Below are 18,879 nucleotides of genomic sequence, written 5' to 3'. Positions count from 1 at the left end.
ACTCAGGTTGGAGCACAGACAATGACATATCTACAAACACCAATTCCCAAATCCCTTTCTGTTACCTCCGTGATTTTCCTCCTGCCGGGTACGATGGCACATGCAATGACACCAGAAGCACTTACAGCTCACTGCCAAAACACAGATGAAAGCTCCTTGATGGTCCTCACGCTGCAGCCACAACAGTCCCAAAGGAACGTTGTGGAGATACCTGGCAAGAAGCAATGCCTCTGCCTAGAGACCCCCCTTGGATTTCTCTGCACTTTCTGGGTGTGACAAACATTTCTAGCAGGAATCAGCTCCCATGCTATTAGAGGATAAAGGATATTGGCAGCCAGCAGCTGACACTGCCTTATCATTCTCAAGTGATACTGAAGATGTCTTTTCTGATATTTTTACATTCTCAAGTTGCAGATCAACTTCCACATTTCAAATTAAAATACTTCCACGTTATTCTTTTCTCATTTATACCCTTCTGGATAATGTGCTTTCATTCTAGTTTTCTTTGATATGTCTACACTTTTTGCTATATACAGCATATATTATAAACAATCCTGGAATCATAGAATGGCTTGGGTAGGAAGGGACCTCTAAGATCATCAGTTCCAAACCCCAGTGCCAAAGGCAGGGTGCCAGCCCCTAGATCAAGTACTAGATCAGATTGTCCAGGGCCCCATCCATCCTGGTCTTGAACACTTCTGGGGATGGGACATCCATAGTCTCTCTGGGCAGCCTGTTCCAGCACCTCACCATCCTCTCTGTGAAAAACTTCCCCCTAACATCTAATTTAGATCCTTCCTCCTTTTCTTTAAAAGCATTCCCTCTTGTACCATCAAATAAATACACCAAGTCAATAATTTTCATAAAATGTGCAGCTCTTCCAAACAACTAAAGAGGAAGAAGCCTTTAAAAATGAGTATTTTTTACTTCCTTATATTGTTAAAGTAATAAAGTGCAAGTGCTCTATGGCTGTGAGGCTGCACATATATCACGTGCCATCTCTGGACAACAATAAAGTTCACAAATAGAAAATGAGAAGCAGTACAATGGCATTACTTACCTTTCCTATCTTTATGCAGGAATTAATAGTATCTAGGAAATCAGCTTTTTTTTCATTTATAGGCACTTCTGTTAGTTCCTTTCCTATTAATTCACCTATTTGATAGCCCATCACTGTTTCAAATGCAGGATTGACGTACTGTAAAATAAAAACAAACAAAAACGTTCAACAGTACTAAGAGCACATCAGATCACTTTTTATCCATTTGCTAAATCTAGCAAATGGAACCTCTCCCCCAGCCTGGAATAAATCTCTGTATGCATTGCTCCTGAAAAAGGTATCAATGCTTTTTTTCCCATAATAACAGAATATGAATGCCTCACACTTTGCAGTGTTTCCATGTGATAGATATGGAAAGGGCACATCTGGATGCTCCCTGCTCCTAACATTGCTCCCCTGGCCTATAAAGGAAGAAAGCCCTGCCTGTTGGAGCTGCAGGACTCCCTCCTCTTGGTTCCACTGTATTCTGGGTCTGTCCACAGAGTAACAAAATTCAGCCTGAAAAAGTGTATTTCCAAGCAGCTCCAGGACAGGCTCTGTTCTTTTTGGGAAAGGAATGTAGAAAGCACGTTCTTCAATGAAATTGCCATTGTCAAGATCTGGGTCAAAAGGGTACAATTTATATGCACATTATAACTCCCAGAGGCTTATACTCAACCTCTGTACTGATAATAAAATCACTCCTCGCAGCCTTCACAGTCATGGATGGAACTAACTCCCTTATAAAGATGATGTTTTTCATGAATGCAAACCTAAGCACAATTTCTCTTCCGCTTTTAAGCACATTCTTAAGAGATGATTACATTCAAAAATGTTCACTCAAAAATCCTGATTCGACAAATACTATCAGTTTTATTAAAAAAAAAAAAACAGTGTTGTACTTTTTTGTAAATAGAGCACCAATTTGGTTTAATTTCTAGAGTACAATTAACATCCAGTATTTTTAGAAGAAAAAAAAAAAAGGGTACAAGCCAACAGCTGTTTTCATTTGTGACATAAAAAAATAAAGAAAAAGAAAAGCAAAACAGGAAGTTCTTTTTTTTTTTTTTTCCAGAAACAACAGTCTCCCTCAAAATTGACTTACGTAAGATATTTCAAACGGAGAAAATTCTACTCTACAGTGAAACTCACTTCAGACTTATCAGAACCATTAAGTTAGGTTAGACTCTTGTATCATAAAAAAAAAAGTAAATGTAATCATGAATGAAATAAAACACAGCCTGCAGAGCAATTTTCTGTTCTTATAAAAATAACTGGAACAAACCTGTATTACATGGTCTTCACTTGTGATCTCAATGGCTTCTTGACTTTTCTCTAATGCTGTGAATAATGAATTACAAGCCCTGGAGACGAAAAATGACATCTGATTAGCTTTGATCCACATAATTCTTACTGCAATGCTAATAAACTATTGTAATTCCATACTGAACAAAGTTGTACTTTAAGGATTAACATATTTTCTTTAGCTAACTGACATTCTATAATTAACTGCAGTACAGGAAAATGGATACTCTTTTAAGGATATGGCTGAAATGGCAAATTTTGCTGATGATGTTTTTGCTAAAATTACCTTAGTTTGAATTGTGCCCGCACCTCTCCAAATTCCAGCTGAATTAACTCATTGTAACAGGCCATGATATTGGAATTTTCTACATATCTCTGCAAATAAAACATTAGAAATACTTAATTAGTACACATTTCTGTACTCAAGGGTATGAAGCTCAGCTTTCTTTTGCCCAATGGAGAACAAAAAAGGCTCAGATATGCATAAAATAAACATGTTGCAATGTAAGCAACTTGATAAGGTTATTTTTTGGAGCTAGAAAAATTCTAGGCTCTGATAGCAATGACCTGAGTATCTTCTCTGATGTCTTTTTTTGAAACTTCTCATTTTAATCAAGTACAAGCCTCAGTGTTACATCTTTGCTCATGATAAACCACCATAGATGTTGATAGTTGTGGGCAGTGGGGATTATCAAAGATAAGCCACCACATCAAGGCTGCTAAACAAAGCTTTCTGTGCTTTGCCATTAGTCCAATCTCCAAGGCTCTCATCTATAAATAATTCAGAACCTGTGTCAGATTACTGATGCGCCCACTGGAATGACTCTGTGCATACAAGTGCAGTTATTTTCAGGCTTTAGCATTTCCTGTATTAGGACTCTGCTATAAATAAGAAAATGGATTGCGATGCGATGGCAAAAAATCTGGTGAGCATGCAACGAATATACTCTGAATTACAATGGTGAAATCGTGCACATTTTTGTTCCATTGTCAGCTAAACGCAATCAGGAATCCACTCAACTGACAGGCTAATAAGCACCTTTCCTGCTTAATTGCAATAGTTGCCAAGGAACAGATTCAACGTGATACTTTTCAGATCTTTCTAAACAAAAGATAATGGTACTTGACAGTGTCTGAAACGTGTTTACAGAAGTGAATTGGCATTTGATAGAGAAGATCTCCCACAGCATGCTCTGTTGTTCACTGAAGCCACTCTTTGGCTCTGCTACAGTAATTAGTCAATTTTGCCAATGTCAACCTTTAAATCAGAGCATTGTACACTTGTGAAATAAATTTATATTGAAGAAATGTCTCAATACCACTTCTGGCATTCCTGAGACTGCATGCCTACTTAGTCAGCATTATTTTAGCTCTTCCAGTGCACTGTACTTTTGAATGAGGAACTATGTAAGAATGAGCAGCACAAACAAGACTTACAGGTGGGATTACTGACACAGCCAGTGACAGTTTTGGAATGTCAGAGCTGACTAGTAGATTATAAAACAAACATACCCTTGTGAAGCCAGCAGAGATCAGGGGCAATATCGATGACTCTTCACGATCAGCATGCCTTTAAAAGAAGGATAAAGGCAGATGTTGTTTTTGTAATCAATTGAAACCCAATTTCACAAGCCATTGACATACCAGTACCTGTACACCAGATATCACATGACAGGCTCATATGTCTAGATCCTAACAGGATCTATGAATAAAACATTTTTTTGTCTATGACAAACTCATATCTTTGGAACAGATAAGCCAATATGTTTTCCTATTTGTACATAATGAGCTTCCTGCATCACAAACAAGTAATGCTTCAAACAATTTAATTAGCTAGACTGTTGCATGGATCCTTTTTTGGTACCAGGTCCCTGTTATTTATGTTGTCCCTACCCAAAGATGCACCTGAAGGTCTACATGAGCAAAGTTTTAAGGAATGTTTTGTTATATGTATTTACCAAACCTTAGTGGACAACTTAAGGTGGCTGAATGATGATGGATTTTCCAGTGTTGACAACCCAGCACCTGCTAGCAGGTCACTTCAGAATGACATACTCCTAAAATGAGATATCTGAATCATTCTGAAAATCTTGACTATATCAACTGTTAAAAGACACTCCAACATATGTGATGTATGAATGGAATCTGGAAGAAAGGTCATTATGTTAGATTTCTGTAAACAAGCAGATGGAAGCTGGTCATGTCTAGCAGATGGCACAATAGCTTTTCTTTATGTCTGAAATTTTGGATCCTATGGCATCTCTTGTTTTTGTTTTCCATGTACTTGTTTCTTAAGCACAAAGAGAATGATGTCCATCAAGAGTAAGCAGGGAGACAAGGGCAGAAAATATCTCCATTCCTCATGCCAGCTATCTCGCAATGCTGCCTCCCAAAAGTACAAAGAAAGACATCAGGAATACTGCAGGAAAAAACAACCTCAACAAACTGAACTGCAGGAAACTGAAGGATGGCAATCCTCAGAGAGAAGCCCTTCCATATGCTATTGGCTAAATGTCAGGCTTCTTCACAAATACGCTTCTTGCAAGAAAGGAAATGTGTGAAAGTTCTCACTCTGTGAAATCCTGAATAGTGACTACAGAAGGCATGTGTTAGCACACAGGAATTTGAAACAACCAACTGGTTGAGAGACAGGCTTACTTTTGAAGTTTCCCTAACAGGGGTAATAGACATCTGAAAAGTTTGAGATCTCAAACTTGTCACTCTAGGGAGCTATTACCTTGTCCCAACACACAATATGAACATTTTGAAAAGACAAAATCAATTGCAAGGTTTTTTTTCCTTTTTGAGTAACTTCCTAATTATGAGTCAGCAGGCCCAGCTTCCAATTTCTCCTAGCTTTTAAAAAGGACTTGCTGGCCCACAGAACCACAGAGGCCTTTCTCTCTCATATACATAAAGAAGCTCTTGAGTTAGTTCACTGTTTCTCCCCTGCTCCTTCTCATTTCTTTGATATTACAAGAGATGATTCTGATTGTAGAAGCAATGGTTCCCATAGTCATAAGACTTCCCAACATAAAAATAATACAGACTACATTCAGAACGGAATCCTCTGAAATGCTTAATGAGGATCTGTTGTTTGCTAGAGATGGTGGTGGAAAGCAGGATCGTTAATGGAAAATTTCAACCCCTCAGATTTGGCTTCCGGAATAAATGTTTTCTGAGAAATGGCCAGTCTCAAATTGCACTCAGAGAAAATTAACTCAAATCCATTTCCAGTTAAATATATTGCATTTTTGTTACTTCTACGTTCTTTATGATATATAAGAAGTGTGTTCAAAAGGGAGGAGGAGGAAAAAACGTGCACTGCTATACTGAGATGTCTTAACAGTCTATGTTATTTTCAGAATTTCTATGCTCAGATGCTGTTTCTCACTGCTCAAACTGTTCTATAGTTTTTTCATAACTCTACAGATCTCCTCTTTGTGCTGTGATTATTCAGATTGAAAGACAGATCGAGAGTTCAGTGTGTTATACTTATTAATATCCAAACACAACCTATGAGGCAGTTCCACAGTTCTGCACATGAGGGTGCAGAGGTTGAGTCAAGCCTCTTCAGTAAAAAGTAGAAATCATAAATCCTGTGGCCAACAATGGTGAAAACTCTACATGATATAATAACATAAAGTGATAAACTTCACAAGAATTTCTAATTCAAGCTTTTTTTTTCACTGTAGGATTTACATTTACAGTGTTAAGATTTACACTTTGTGGATGAAATTTATAAGTAAAGATGTATTTACCTTCGTACTACACCAATAATGACTGTATTTTCTGAGGGTTTCGTTGTTCTGATAGACCTTTAAATAAAAAGAAAGAACATTTAACATTTTTTAAAGTTTGCATTTCAGAAACTGTGACCGTACAGAATTTTCATACAGTATTTTTTTTAACATGCCTCTATTGCATGCTTTGATTTAACAATAGCAAAAAAAGTTAGATCTGAAGCCTGCAGGATTACTGAGAAAAGAGAATAAAGGCAGCAGTGCCTGAAATTCCATATCAAAAAAAGGACATACAAAGTACGTTAACTGAAACCTCAAATGCTGTCGAAGGGAACAGCAAAAAGTCAACCTTCTGAAACGGCATGAATGCATTAGTAGAAAAGGGCTAGTTTCAAGAATTTGGCCTCCCAAATTTAAGGAGCATTTCACTTTACAGGGGGATGAAAGTAAAAATGAGCAGTGCTTCTATCTCACAAATGTGGAGCCAGGTATTTGAGAAAGCATTCCACTATGGCAACACATTTGCACACTGTAGCTCCACACCAGGTCAAGCTTCAACTGTCCTAGCAAACAACCAAAAATGCCACAGCACTGAGATAACATTGATGAAAATGGACTTTTGTCAAAAAAAAAAAAAAAAAAAAAAAAAAAAAAAGCCAAACAGTACCATTCAATAGATTTTATAGAAGGGTCATAAAAAAAGCAAGAAATCTTTCCTGACAAGTTATCTACATAGCCATTCATTAATTATCCTGAAATGGTGTTTACCTGCACAATGCTTCTGCATCAAAGTATCTGGAATGTCTATGGTCTATAATGATAATTTCATGGTGTTTATCAAGAAAACATTCCAGTGCAGACTCAGGCGTCCTGGCAATATTACATCGAAATCCAGCTTTCTCACAGGCCCAGCAGAACCCGTTGCTCTGGTTATCTTCTTTGGCAAACACTAGAAGTACCTGGTTCAAATACAGAGAGTCATTACAAACAAGTCATATATATACATTAGAATCCATGACCTTTACCCACTTTTAACAAGGTTAGCCAACATGAATTCTCACAAGATGGAAGTATTTCTGTATATGAAGACCCCTGTGACTCCTGTGCCAAGCTTGCCTTGAGATTTGTATCACAGAAGGGAATTACCATGCTGGAAGTCCAGAATTGGAAGTTGGGAGAGCTATGATTTGCTCTGTCATAACTAGCTGCACAACTGCCAGTAGCATTCCTCTCTCTGAGTCTTTTTAAAATCAACACAATGCCCAAAAGTTCAACATTCCTAATGAAACATGTTTTAAATTCTACAGTGGAATACTCTATGAAAGATAAACATGAACATCTACTAAGGAAGACTTCCACTGACGTGACTGTACTTTGCTTCGGGGTAATATTTTATAGAGAATAGTTTATTTTGCAGAGAGAATACACAGACTGATAGAATGTACATCTGTGTTAATGCTGCTTTTGTGGACGACTCAGTAGATGCAGTCTTCTGGGAAAGATGGATAAACCAGATCAACATTTTAGCCCACTGTCTCAGGACACCAATCTTTCAGTAATTTAATCAAACTACACTTAAATATATGCTTTGGTTAGACAACAATGTGGAGCATGTGTAACTCATACCACATCCCACTGCCGTTTATCTTCTGGGTGACTTTAGGAATTCTGTGCTGGTTATACTTTGGACCAGGTTGATGGAATGTCTACCAGTAAATCTTAACATTTCCCTGCAGTGCATATTTTTCTAAGAATGAAGGACTTAGTACTCATTTAGTTCAGATTCCTTTTATAGTAACCTTTGCAAACCTGCTTGAAAAACATGTCAAACTTTGGCTATATTTAGTGGAGTTAATTTATAACACTCTTAGGAGTGGAATAATGGTGTTCAGCATTAGCACAGAGCAATCAGGAGATCTTATTTGTATGATCAGCTTCGGCAAAAATGTAATGTTGTCTGACCTTTCCTTCCCTCCTATCTACCAACTATCACAAGGATTAACTGGTAGAATGTTAGAGTGGCCTATGACTGGACAGAAGTCATACAACCATTAATAACCATAAAGGGGGACAGAAACATTCAAGGAATGTTTCTGATTTATACCTGGGGAAAAGCTGGATTAGGCTGTCCTAATATTTGATGTTAGATGATAACACTGTCTGTTCTGACAATAGCTTGGGAGGATTCTGAACTGTTCCTGAATACAGACATTTTCAAATCAGTAGGTCCAGATAAGTTTCACCCAAGAGTTTTGTAATTAATCACTGAGGAACATCTTGGATAATTAATACTTCAGTATGCCACAAGACATAGGAGAATTTTCAAAGGATGTTCAAGGGAGTCAGACAAAAGAAGGGGACAGCTGGCATATGATCTTTATTAATAAAGAGATAAAGGAGTTTGAAGTAATGCCAGTCAACAACAACAAATGATAATAATAATAATAAAAAACAATTACAAGTGTTGCTCACTTTCTATCTTCTGTGATACTGCAAGTTTGGTTGATGCTAGTAGTAATGCTGGTGTAATAGACCTCACCAGGATATTTGACTTAGTATTGTTCTGATGAGATTTTGATTAAGTAAAAGCAAAATGTATTAAGTAAAATGCAAATCATGGAACATACTACACTGACCACAACAGAGGAAATGGCTATAGATGGCTCGGTTCCTATGAGTTGAGAGATGTTTGGAGAAAAGAGTTTGTCAGGATTTTTAGAGTATCACATATAATGTGGGTACAACCTGTTAAGAGCATGCGTATCACTTGGCAAAAACACTGTGAAGATCTCCATACCACAAAAACTCCAGACATACATCCAAAGTTAATTTCTGTGATATCTGAGAAATTAAGACTTCAGTTGGAACCATAGCACCTACCTGAAGTTGATCCTGATGAAGTCTCATAGGGCCAAACTGCACATCTGTAACTGGTGACTAGAAAATATAAAAGAGGATCTTATTAGCACATACACACCTAGAGAAGCAGAAATAGCTCTGTTAGAGCTTACTGACTACTGTTGCACAGATATATTACCACCGTTACGATGGCCTTGTTCTGCTTTTGTAAATGCATATGCTGAGCTGTGTTAACACCATTACAAATCAGGTCAGTTTTGACTGTTATGTTTTAAAAAGAATGGATTAGTCCTGAAAGTTTTGTAGACAGATTGTTGGTATTTATTTGGTTTTTGTAACCCCTGTGTGACATGAGCTGCCTTGCAAAATACGAAAGCATTTTTAAAATTGTTTAAAAAAAAAAAAAAAAAAAAATTAAAACCCAACAACTTCTAAAGAACATTCAACCTACTGGAGAAAGGCAAAAAAATGTTACTCCTAGCATTTCCTATGTCATAGGTGCCAACGAGTGATACAAAAGCACATAAACATAGCAGCCTCATGGATGCTGGGCTGTGTTCCGTCCTTCCCAGCCAGCCCCTCCAGGGCAGGCATCAGAACCCAGATACCTGTGTGAAGTTGCGTGCACTCAGCATGCAGTTGGCTTTGAGAAACCCTGTAAAATGTTGCTGTGGTATGGCATGCTTTGTGCATACTGTGATTTCTGCACCAGATTCCGTTCTGGTAACTCAGCCCAGCAGCTTAGCTTTGTGTGCAAGAACTGTGTCAGGATCTTTCTTCCTCACATGCCACTGGAAGCGATGGAGGTGAATGGCCCGGGTGCTGCTTATGGCAGCTGGCTCTAATGCAACTAATCATTGGGTATCACTGGCTGGAGTGCAGGCTTCAGCACGAATGACTTTTCAAGGCATCTGGGACAAACGTTCTCAAGGAGATAAACATATAAATACAGAGGAGACTAATAGGATTGTGTAGGTTAGAGTCTTTGGGAACTCCTACTTGGCAAGTAGCTGCGCTTTCATGTGCCTAAGTAGTTCTCATCTCTTATCTCTAAAATGAAAACTAGAAATCAGGAGTAACAACGCTCCTGATTCCAAAAGGGCTGCAGTGTCCGGCCAATGGTCCCTGAAGAGCACAGACTCTTCAAAGATACTGGAGTAAAAACACAGCAGAAAATTGCTATGGGTAACGCAGTAAATGGAAAACATTCTCATGTACAAAGTAAAGATCTCTTGAGTACAAAGGTGTCATTTTTACATTGTTGTTTTTCAAAGTAAAGCCACACTTGAAGATCAGATTTATTGCTTTGCACTCTAGAACGTTTCCAATAAGTAATTTTAGAGAAACCTCACCACATCCCACAGAAAAATCTTTTTGAATTACATGCTCTATTCTTTCTTTGACCTCATTGCTCCATTGCTCAGCCTTCCAAGTTTCTCATGTGTGATTTTATTTATTTATCAACTTGGAAATCATCAGGGCAACATTAAATGAGCAAGAAACACAAATCAAGGAAAAATGGCAACGTAGCGCTTACAAAAAAGGAGCCAGGGTTTGCTGTGTTATTTCAGAGGGCCCCAAAAAGCTGGCATTTAAATTGTGTGGGTGGGCTTCAGGTTTACTCTCAGCCATCCCAGATTCGAGTGGCTTAGTTTAAATACTCTCTGGTCAATTCTTCTAATTTTAAGACCCCAAACCTCTCTTCCATAGGAAAAAAATCAAACTGCTTTCTCCTCCCTCGAGGCCTATCATCCACTTTTTCCAAATCTGCACCAGAAAACAGCAAATAGTTCTGCTGACAGTGCACGGAGCGGAAGGAGATCCAGCCCCATCTGCCAGGGCTGTGCTGGCCCTGCAGCACTGCCAGCAGTGACTCCTTGTTCTCATTCAGAGGGATCAGCAGGCATGCCCAAAGGACACAGAGGGGGTGTATCTATTGAATAAGCAATGCCTTTCTACAGTCATTTCTCTGGTCATGACCACATTTCAAATTAAATTTTGCACTATTTATTTTGCTCTCCAGCTGCCAGCATAAAGTAGCAAGTGTTACTGGTTCCACTGTGAGCTGCAGAGCACAGACTCGGAGCTGAGCTCTGAAGTTTGGGGTCTCTGAACCCCATGTATCAGAGCAGTGCACCCTCACACCCAGTTCCAACACAGACCAAGCTCTATGAAGTTATGCTATAACATTTATCCTACAGGGAATTCACTGAGACTGGAAAATGCTTTTATGCCAGCAAACTGTGGCATTCCGACACTGAAAATACCCATGTATGCACCACTGAAGCTTAAGTTACAGGCACTGCCCAAATGGGAAGCTGTCATTACACGTTAACTGCCTGTCCTGGGCCGAAGAAAAACCCTGCTCTGCATCTCCGCTACAAAACATCACTGAGCTCCAGTTAATTATTAATCCTGTTGAAATCTGTTCAATCACTTGATTAATCATTTCAGCTCTTTGTCTGCTGCTGATAGCACTGGGAAGCAGCGTGCTGATTAAGTGCTGTGTCAAAAACCAAGGCGGCGGCAACAAGGGTGAGCTGAAACTCTAAGGATGAATGAAATGAGCTTTACGAACACAAGCTCACAACAAACCAAGCCCAGCCAAGGCTCACATGTACTATAACATGTACTATAACACAGCACAAACACATTCTTATTCACTCAAGAGTTTTGCTTTCCTACTGGAAAAAGAACCAACCCCAGCCTTCTCTAAGTGCTCACACACAGCACTGCAGTCATCCCGTGTTCTCTGACCCACTGCCTGTTGTAGCCACAAAACTGAAAACACTGTGACTGCTGATAGTAATACTGCATGTTTCCCATGCCCAGAGCGAATGTTTGATAAATAAAAACAACCGACATAAATACAGACCCAAACAACCATGACCGATCTGATTAAAGTACAACAGACTTGGCGCTGACCTGATGTAACCTGGTACAGTACTTCTCACCATCAGTCATTCCTCACATTTTGCCAGGACAAAACCGACAGCAACGGTCTGTTCACGGTGGCTGCTGTTTAAGTTTTTTTTCTTCCTACAGCTACAAAAGCCCTGCGGAATTTGCCCAGTGAATAAATATAGTAAGGACTGAAGGGTGGACATAAAGCCAGCTCGATCCGCACACTCCCTGTGGTGATAAACTGCCTGGTTGGAGCGCAGGACACATCAAAGCAGCCCGCATTCCGCAGGTCTCTGTTTGCTAGAGGTCTCACATCTTGGCTCCCTCCAGCGTGCCTCTCCTACCATTACCAATTGGAGAGGAGAGTAAACTAAAAGGCAGCGTCAGCCCCCCGCACCCTCTGGCCATTAACTCCCATGCAGTGCTCCCGCTACAGTGCGGCAAACACGTTTCTTTTTTAGAGCTATGTTCTTAGCTCACTTCTTTCATGAAGTTTTTGTGGGATGTTATAAAGCAGAGCCTCGGGCTGCCTGAGGCAACCTGCTGACATCCAGGTTTCAAAAGCAGGCAATGAGAAATGGTGAGCTGTTCAATACCAGATAACTGCCCATTCAAATAAAGACTTCAGCCCTAAGGCCCTGATTCGTTATTTTAGGACATGGGTAACTACAGTGATATAAGACTTCATCACCGGGCTTATTGGACTACTGTCAGAAAAATTCATCATTTTACTCAGATCAATATTTTAACACATCATAAAAAATGTGTTTTATTTAGTTTTATAATGCATACTTAAGTTTTGCCCATGCATTGGTACAGGAAGACTTGACTCATCACAGCAAGAACCAAACCAAACACCAAAACATGCTCAGAGCACTAGGACTCAAAATTCAGATTATGCTAAGAAAAACAAAGGGATTAATTTTACAAAGGAAAAAGCATCTCTTTCCTTAACCTGCCGTGCTAAGCATAGATTTATCACCCCTGAGAAGGAAAGCTTAGACTCACAGGTTTAGATCATACCTCGAACTTCAACTCCTTTGGAATCCATTAATGGCAGAAATTTGAATTCCACGTGATAACATCAGTTCTCAAAAACCTCAGCCAAACACTTGTGGATGCTGGAAGGCGGAAAGTACCCCACTGGCTATCAGAGCAATTCCACAAAGAGAATAACCTGGATTTACTTCACTATAAAGTAGGAGTCTGGCCCCACAGTTACTCCTTTAGCCGTTCGGAGGCCACAACAATTAGGTCAAAGAACAGGAGGGAATAAAGCACCTAGGGTTACCTGCCTTCGTTTGACAAGGATGAAGGCAAACCAGGCTCTAAAAGACCTGAATCTGTACTCAGTTCATTTTTTGCTGAAATACAGAGCTCTGGAAGGCAGCTAACATTTATCAAAACTGCTGCTCAACCCAGATGAAACCTGTTAATTCTATCCCTTGATATCTTTTCCTATTTTTGTTTCATAAAAAATGTAGACAAATGTCACAGACTCGACAATTTAAATAATGCAGCATTCTGACTCAATGCAATTTTTCTTACGAAATCTAGCATTGAGTTTAAATCTGGCTCCCCCAGTGCATCTCTGTCAACAAAACAATGTGGAGTCAGATCTGTATTTCAAGGTCTGAAGATCACCTGAAGTTCTGGTATGATATCTTTTTTTTTTTTTTTTTAATTGTTTTCAATATTTAATTAATTCCTACAAGAATTATTTATGATGCTGTCATATGATGATACAGCAACCAACACAAGCACTGAGATATCATACTCTCCGTTCTGAATTTCTGAAGTTTTAGTAACGGTAGTGAATCAGTTTTACGTAAATTAGCTCTTGGGAGGCAAGCTCTGGCCTCTGATTCACATCATTAGGAACACAAATTTTGGAGAGTTTGCAGTTTTTGTGAGTTCTATGGAGCACAGTGAGTTGCCTCTTGAGTGAGGTTGCTAAGCATACCAGCCATGGGACCCATGCTTACTCCTGAGCTCCTGGTGACACCTTCAACTGTGTATGTTGTTTGTCCTATTCTGGATCTAATTCCCATCTGCACTGCTCCAGAATTAGTCCAATGCAATAAATTAGAACAGAACTGGAGCAATATCATTATGAAATTAACTGGAGTAATATCATTATGAAATTGGGCTTGCTGCCTTCTAGCACACTTTAGACACAATTGAGAATTCATTCTGCACCTTTTGGAAAATCTTCCCATATTTCTAATACTGTGTTTTTTTTTCACTGTTACCATTTTGCAAGCATGACATTATCAGAGGTGAATCATTTCATTATTTTGGAAAAAAGAGAAGGGAAGGGAAGGGAAGGGAAGGGAAGGGAAGGGAAGGGAAGGGAAGGGAAGGGAAGGGAAGGGAAGGGAAGGGAAGGGAAGGGAAGGGAAGGGAAGGGAAGGGAAGGGAAGGGAAGGGAAGGGAAGGGAAGGGAAGGGAAGGGAAGGGAAGGGAAGGGAAGGGAAGGGAAGGGAAGGGAAGGGGGAAGGGAAGGGAAAATGCTGTCCCAAAGGGACTTTTATAATTATGTGCAGTGTGGTAAGGCCTGGGTGGCTTCTGGCCCAGACCAGCAGCCCACTGCGGTCAGCTTTGTACAATTACAGAACAGAAGACAGTAACCTCTACCACTGTTAAAGGTCAGAACTTCTACACAGAGCACACCAACAGCTCTAAGGATTCCTTCAGCTTTTGATAGGATATTTAAATGATAAATGTCATTAACGCTTAGCATGCTTACAGCACAATCACACAGATCTCAAACCCGCAGAGGCAGCTCATGAATCCACATGATGTTTTCTAACCAAAGAGAACACTGTTGAATGGAAACCAGTTCTCACATCAGAGGATATTCAAGTCCAGCAAGTGGCATTTGCTGCAGCACTTCTCTGACCCGGGGATCCTTTAGAGATCCACATGATATACACAAGCACATTGGACTTGAAATGTTATCTGCTTGTCTTTATTTTACATTAGATTGGAAAAATGTGAAACAAATGTTCTACAACAACCCCAGAAATGTAAATACCCTTTACAATGGTCTGTGGTCCATCATCATCATTTTGTCAAATACCTTTATGACCAACTAGCACTGAGTTTAAAATGCCCTACACCTTCACCACCTCAAAACCTGAGCTGACTCACTGGGGTCTCCCCTCAGGCTGCCCACTCTGACTGGAAGCTTTCCTGGAACATCTCTGTGGAGGCCACATACGCACAGACCTCAGCTGGAGGCTGCGAGCTCTCCCCACACTGGATCCCTGGAATGCTCACTCAACTACAGCCAAATATTTTTGTGTGGTGAGGACATGCTGTAAAGCATTTGTAGTTATATCCTGCACTAAAGAGAAAAACAGCAGCTTAAATGATCTGGCTTGTACTTTAGAAGAATTTTTTAAACCCTATAATAACGGTTTTCTATACATAGGTTGCACAAATGGATGCCTTTATCAAAGCAAAAAAAGTAGTAAGAACAGTTTCATATTTTCAAAGCTAAACGTGGTTCGTAAGCATTTGTCTTTTTGGAGAGTCCAGTTTAAGAATGTGTAAAATGCAGAAATTGAATTGCTTCAGATGAAAAGAGAGGGTATCTTCAGGATATTAGTAACTTATTCTGTTTTATTTGTTTTAAACAAAATTTAAGAGTCGGCTCAAATATCTGGCATCTCAGAGCGGAAGTGTCATCTAAAATCAGAGGCCCACGGTATTTTGGGGTACATTGGGGTTTGCAAACAAATAAATCCAGCGTTGGCTTTCTCAACACCTTTTCTAACTCCGAAAGAACTCATCCCTCCTGCTCCTTCAGGTGTATGAATGTTGCACTCAGCTGCAGCATCACTACTTCCCGTCCCCCAGTTGTGTGGATGCTTCCACACAAACACTGCATTCTTCTGGCCCAGAGGGAAACTCTTGCTGCCTGCACTTTCACAGGAGCTGCACAGCACTCTGGGAGACTAAAATACAGCACAGTAGTTCTATTGTTTAATAACATTCAAGCCGCTTGCTCTCTTGTGATTCCACAGAAGCCAAAGGATCCCGGCATGCAGCAATAAGTGCTAATCTGTTTTATATTTGTTGACCAGTTCTCCTCCTTCTAGCAGCTCCCACTTGTTATTTTTGTTTTAGAGATGATTATAGACACATTAGGATACAACAGATCTCCATCACATACTGTCACTGTAAGCTTTATTTTTTGCTTTATTCATATGGGTTTCAGTGGCATTTTCATTGAACCATCTGGATTTTAATAGGTTCAGTATCTAAAAGGAAATTCCAGTCTATTAGGAAGATTTCCAAATACTGTTTATTTGTGTCAAATCAAATTTTCATGCCTTCATATACCAACACTGTAATTGCCACAAACAGATCAAGCAAAGCAAGAAAGTGTAGCACAAAATAGCATGAACCTGCCAGTAGGTCTATTAGGTTTTTTAGAAAACCTCTGCTCCATCCTGAGCCCCCCTTTATTAAGGAATAAATTTGATTTTCCTATTGCCATTAACAACTCACTGTTCATGCTGATATGGTAGAAGCCTGAGCCCTCGGCAAACGTACAGTCAGAGTAACACCACATTATAAAAAGAGCACAGGTAAATGACATATGCAACAGGCTGACAGCACAGCCAGCCTGCCTCCTGGGAACCCCCATGTTCCCAGCTGAACAACTTAGAAAATTTTACAATTTTTTATTTATGTAGATTTCCTTGCTGAAAGGCAAATCTGAGGCATTACATTGTGGGGAAAGACAGCTCAGGCTCTACCGACCACAATAATTCTTTCTATCTGCTGCCACTCTCTACCATGACAGAATACAGATCAGCACAGGGAGATGTTCAGTAGTGATAGCAAACATTTCAGGATTTTTGTTTCCTGAATGCAACTGTCCATTAATAATTGAGAAAACCAAAAGTTATGTTCTTGGTCTCTTATAAATGGAGAACTTTATCTCCAATACATCACAGAAAGCTTGAGATTACAAGCATATTCGAGACATCCTTTAAACTAAATACTAGGAAATTCATAGCACCGTGTCCTCTCTTCTGCTCTCCAGCATTCATTTAGCATGATCCTACCAGAGACCACTCCTACAGGATAACACCAGGTTTTATCACGGGCAGAAAACAGACAAATGGATTTAAGAGTGCTAGGATCCCTCCTTTCTTCTGTCCACTCAGAATTTCACTAGCAGGGATAGTGGCTGCTAGTGGCTGCTTTCCTCTCACACAGATGCCTCTTCATTTCGGAGGACCTACCGGGTAGGCTGAAACCCGACACAGGCCTTGTGCTCGCGCCTGGGTCAGGAACACACCGCGCTTCTGCCAGCCCACAGCGCTGCTGAAATGTTACATCGCACGCGCTGTACGTGGGATCACTCTTGGTTTTTTTTTTTCCTTACGTACAGTAGAACCTTTTTACAGTCACACCAATCCCCCTGAACTTTGCAAATCTTTACTAATGTGGATTTTTTCATTATAATCAGAATTCCACTTTTAATTTTAGCTCTCTTGGCAAAGAGAATTTCACTCTATCTGGATTTGTGGTAGGCACGCTCCAGCACTCTCTTTTATTTAACTCAAAACATTACTTAATGAATCTAACTGTATTACTATGTTTGCTAAGAAATAATCTCCACAGCCCCAGCTCTCCCTTTACCAAAGAGCTGCCGAGGTGCCAAAGATGACACTGCTGGAATAAAAATGAATTAGCACGGAGCGTGCTTTTCCCCCCAGGAATGCCTAAGCAATCAGTGCGTTACCACCTCCCAGTAAAGTTTCACACACCGAAACTGGGAACCAAGCTCTCAGTGGAGCCACTCCTTTTTAATCAACAGCCCTTAAAGCAGCCACTGTGGTCATTAATGGAGATGCAAATCCAGCTGGATATCTACCATCCAGCAAGGCAAAACCCTTCCCGTTGTGAAGTTTGTTGACTACACAACTGTCTGGGTATATTCTTTCCACATCTAAGGTCTGTATTTTTCAAAGTACAAGAACCGTAACAGTGCAAATACTAATATACTGATGTTGAATATCCTCATATAAATTCTATCTTCTATTTACCCCTGAGATTTACAGGAAAGAAACAGCATCTGAAGATACCTGCGTAAGATCCTTTTACCTGATTATGACAGTAAGTGAAGCTTTCAGAGTGCCCTGCTACACAGCAAATTGGGAAGGAAAGGTCTGTAATAGGGGGGAAGATCGTAGGCCAAGAAAAGAAAGTGAAAAAACACTGAATAAATCCATAATGTAAACACACGCACTGGCTGCAGAGCTAGCCTGCAAACTGCACAGCTAACTGCAAGATAAAAGCACTAACACTCAGCACAGAGCTAGTGGTGGTTAAGGGCTGCACGTGGTCAAACAGTCCTGGCCCTTCAAGTGTTCTTTGGACAACCAGCTTTAAATAGTGCTTCCATTCCCTATAACATGGGCAGGATGTCTGGAATCTGTTTTTCCAGAAGCTGTATCAGCCTCTTCCAGTTACAAGTCACTAGACCCTGCCACAGGCCCACAAACTCTTAGGAAAAGCCAGGTGCCTCTGAGCTCCACGGGGCATCTCTTACCAGCTCCTCATTCTACTCGTGCAGTAACAATAAAGCTGAAGAAGGAGCCAGGTGGAAGAAGAAGGTCCTGGTTGTTATATGCTAAAATGGTGTCAACCTATGCAAAACAAGGTGATTAGTCGCAAGGAAAACTGGCATCTGTCCAGAATCGATCTCCCTTGAGATACAAATTCTGGCACCTGACAAGATGGAAGCTCATTTCATCTGTTTTTCAACTATCCAAACTATGTTTCCCTCCTGAATAAGCTTTCTCACTCTCCTGTCTTTTCTATGAATGGATACAGCAGGCCTAGGCTTTCTGGTTTGAGTGAGAAAGCTCCATGCCAAAGCACAAACAAGGGAGAAGAGACATTAAAGTCCTGTCTGGCGACACCATTAACAAGTTCACAGTCACCATTTCCTTCTTCCTCCCTTGTACCAAGTGTTTCTTCCCAGACAGTGATCCAGACTGCTGA

The 18,879-nt window shown here is 40.1% G+C and overlaps 1 protein-coding gene across 7 annotated transcripts in view; it reads right to left on the bottom strand.

Moving 5' to 3' along the window:
* Positions 1-18,879, bottom strand: part of PDE8A (phosphodiesterase 8A) — a 111,219-nt gene that overhangs the window by 25,437 nt on the left and 66,903 nt on the right. For all 7 annotated transcript variants that reach the window (XM_085234054.1, XM_085234057.1, XM_085234060.1 and 4 more), the window contains exons 3-9: positions 8,968-9,024; positions 6,856-7,046; positions 6,106-6,162; positions 3,857-3,914; positions 2,631-2,719; positions 2,325-2,403; positions 1,061-1,198 (exon numbers count right to left, since the gene is read on the bottom strand). In XM_085234054.1, the coding sequence (XP_085090180.1) occupies positions 1,061-1,198; positions 2,325-2,403; positions 2,631-2,719; positions 3,857-3,914; positions 6,106-6,162; positions 6,856-7,046; positions 8,968-9,024 (669 nt within the window). The remainder of the gene's footprint in view (positions 1-1,060; positions 1,199-2,324; positions 2,404-2,630; positions 2,720-3,856; positions 3,915-6,105; positions 6,163-6,855; positions 7,047-8,967; positions 9,025-18,879) is intronic.

This window comes from Meleagris gallopavo, chromosome 12 (assembly GCF_905368555.1).
Source record: "Meleagris gallopavo chromosome 12, MGAL_WU_HG_1.1, whole genome shotgun sequence".
NCBI lineage: Eukaryota > Metazoa > Chordata > Aves > Galliformes > Phasianidae > Meleagris > Meleagris gallopavo.
The sequence above is the reverse complement of the archived record's forward strand: the minus strand, read 5'-3'. Positions and strand labels throughout refer to the sequence as shown.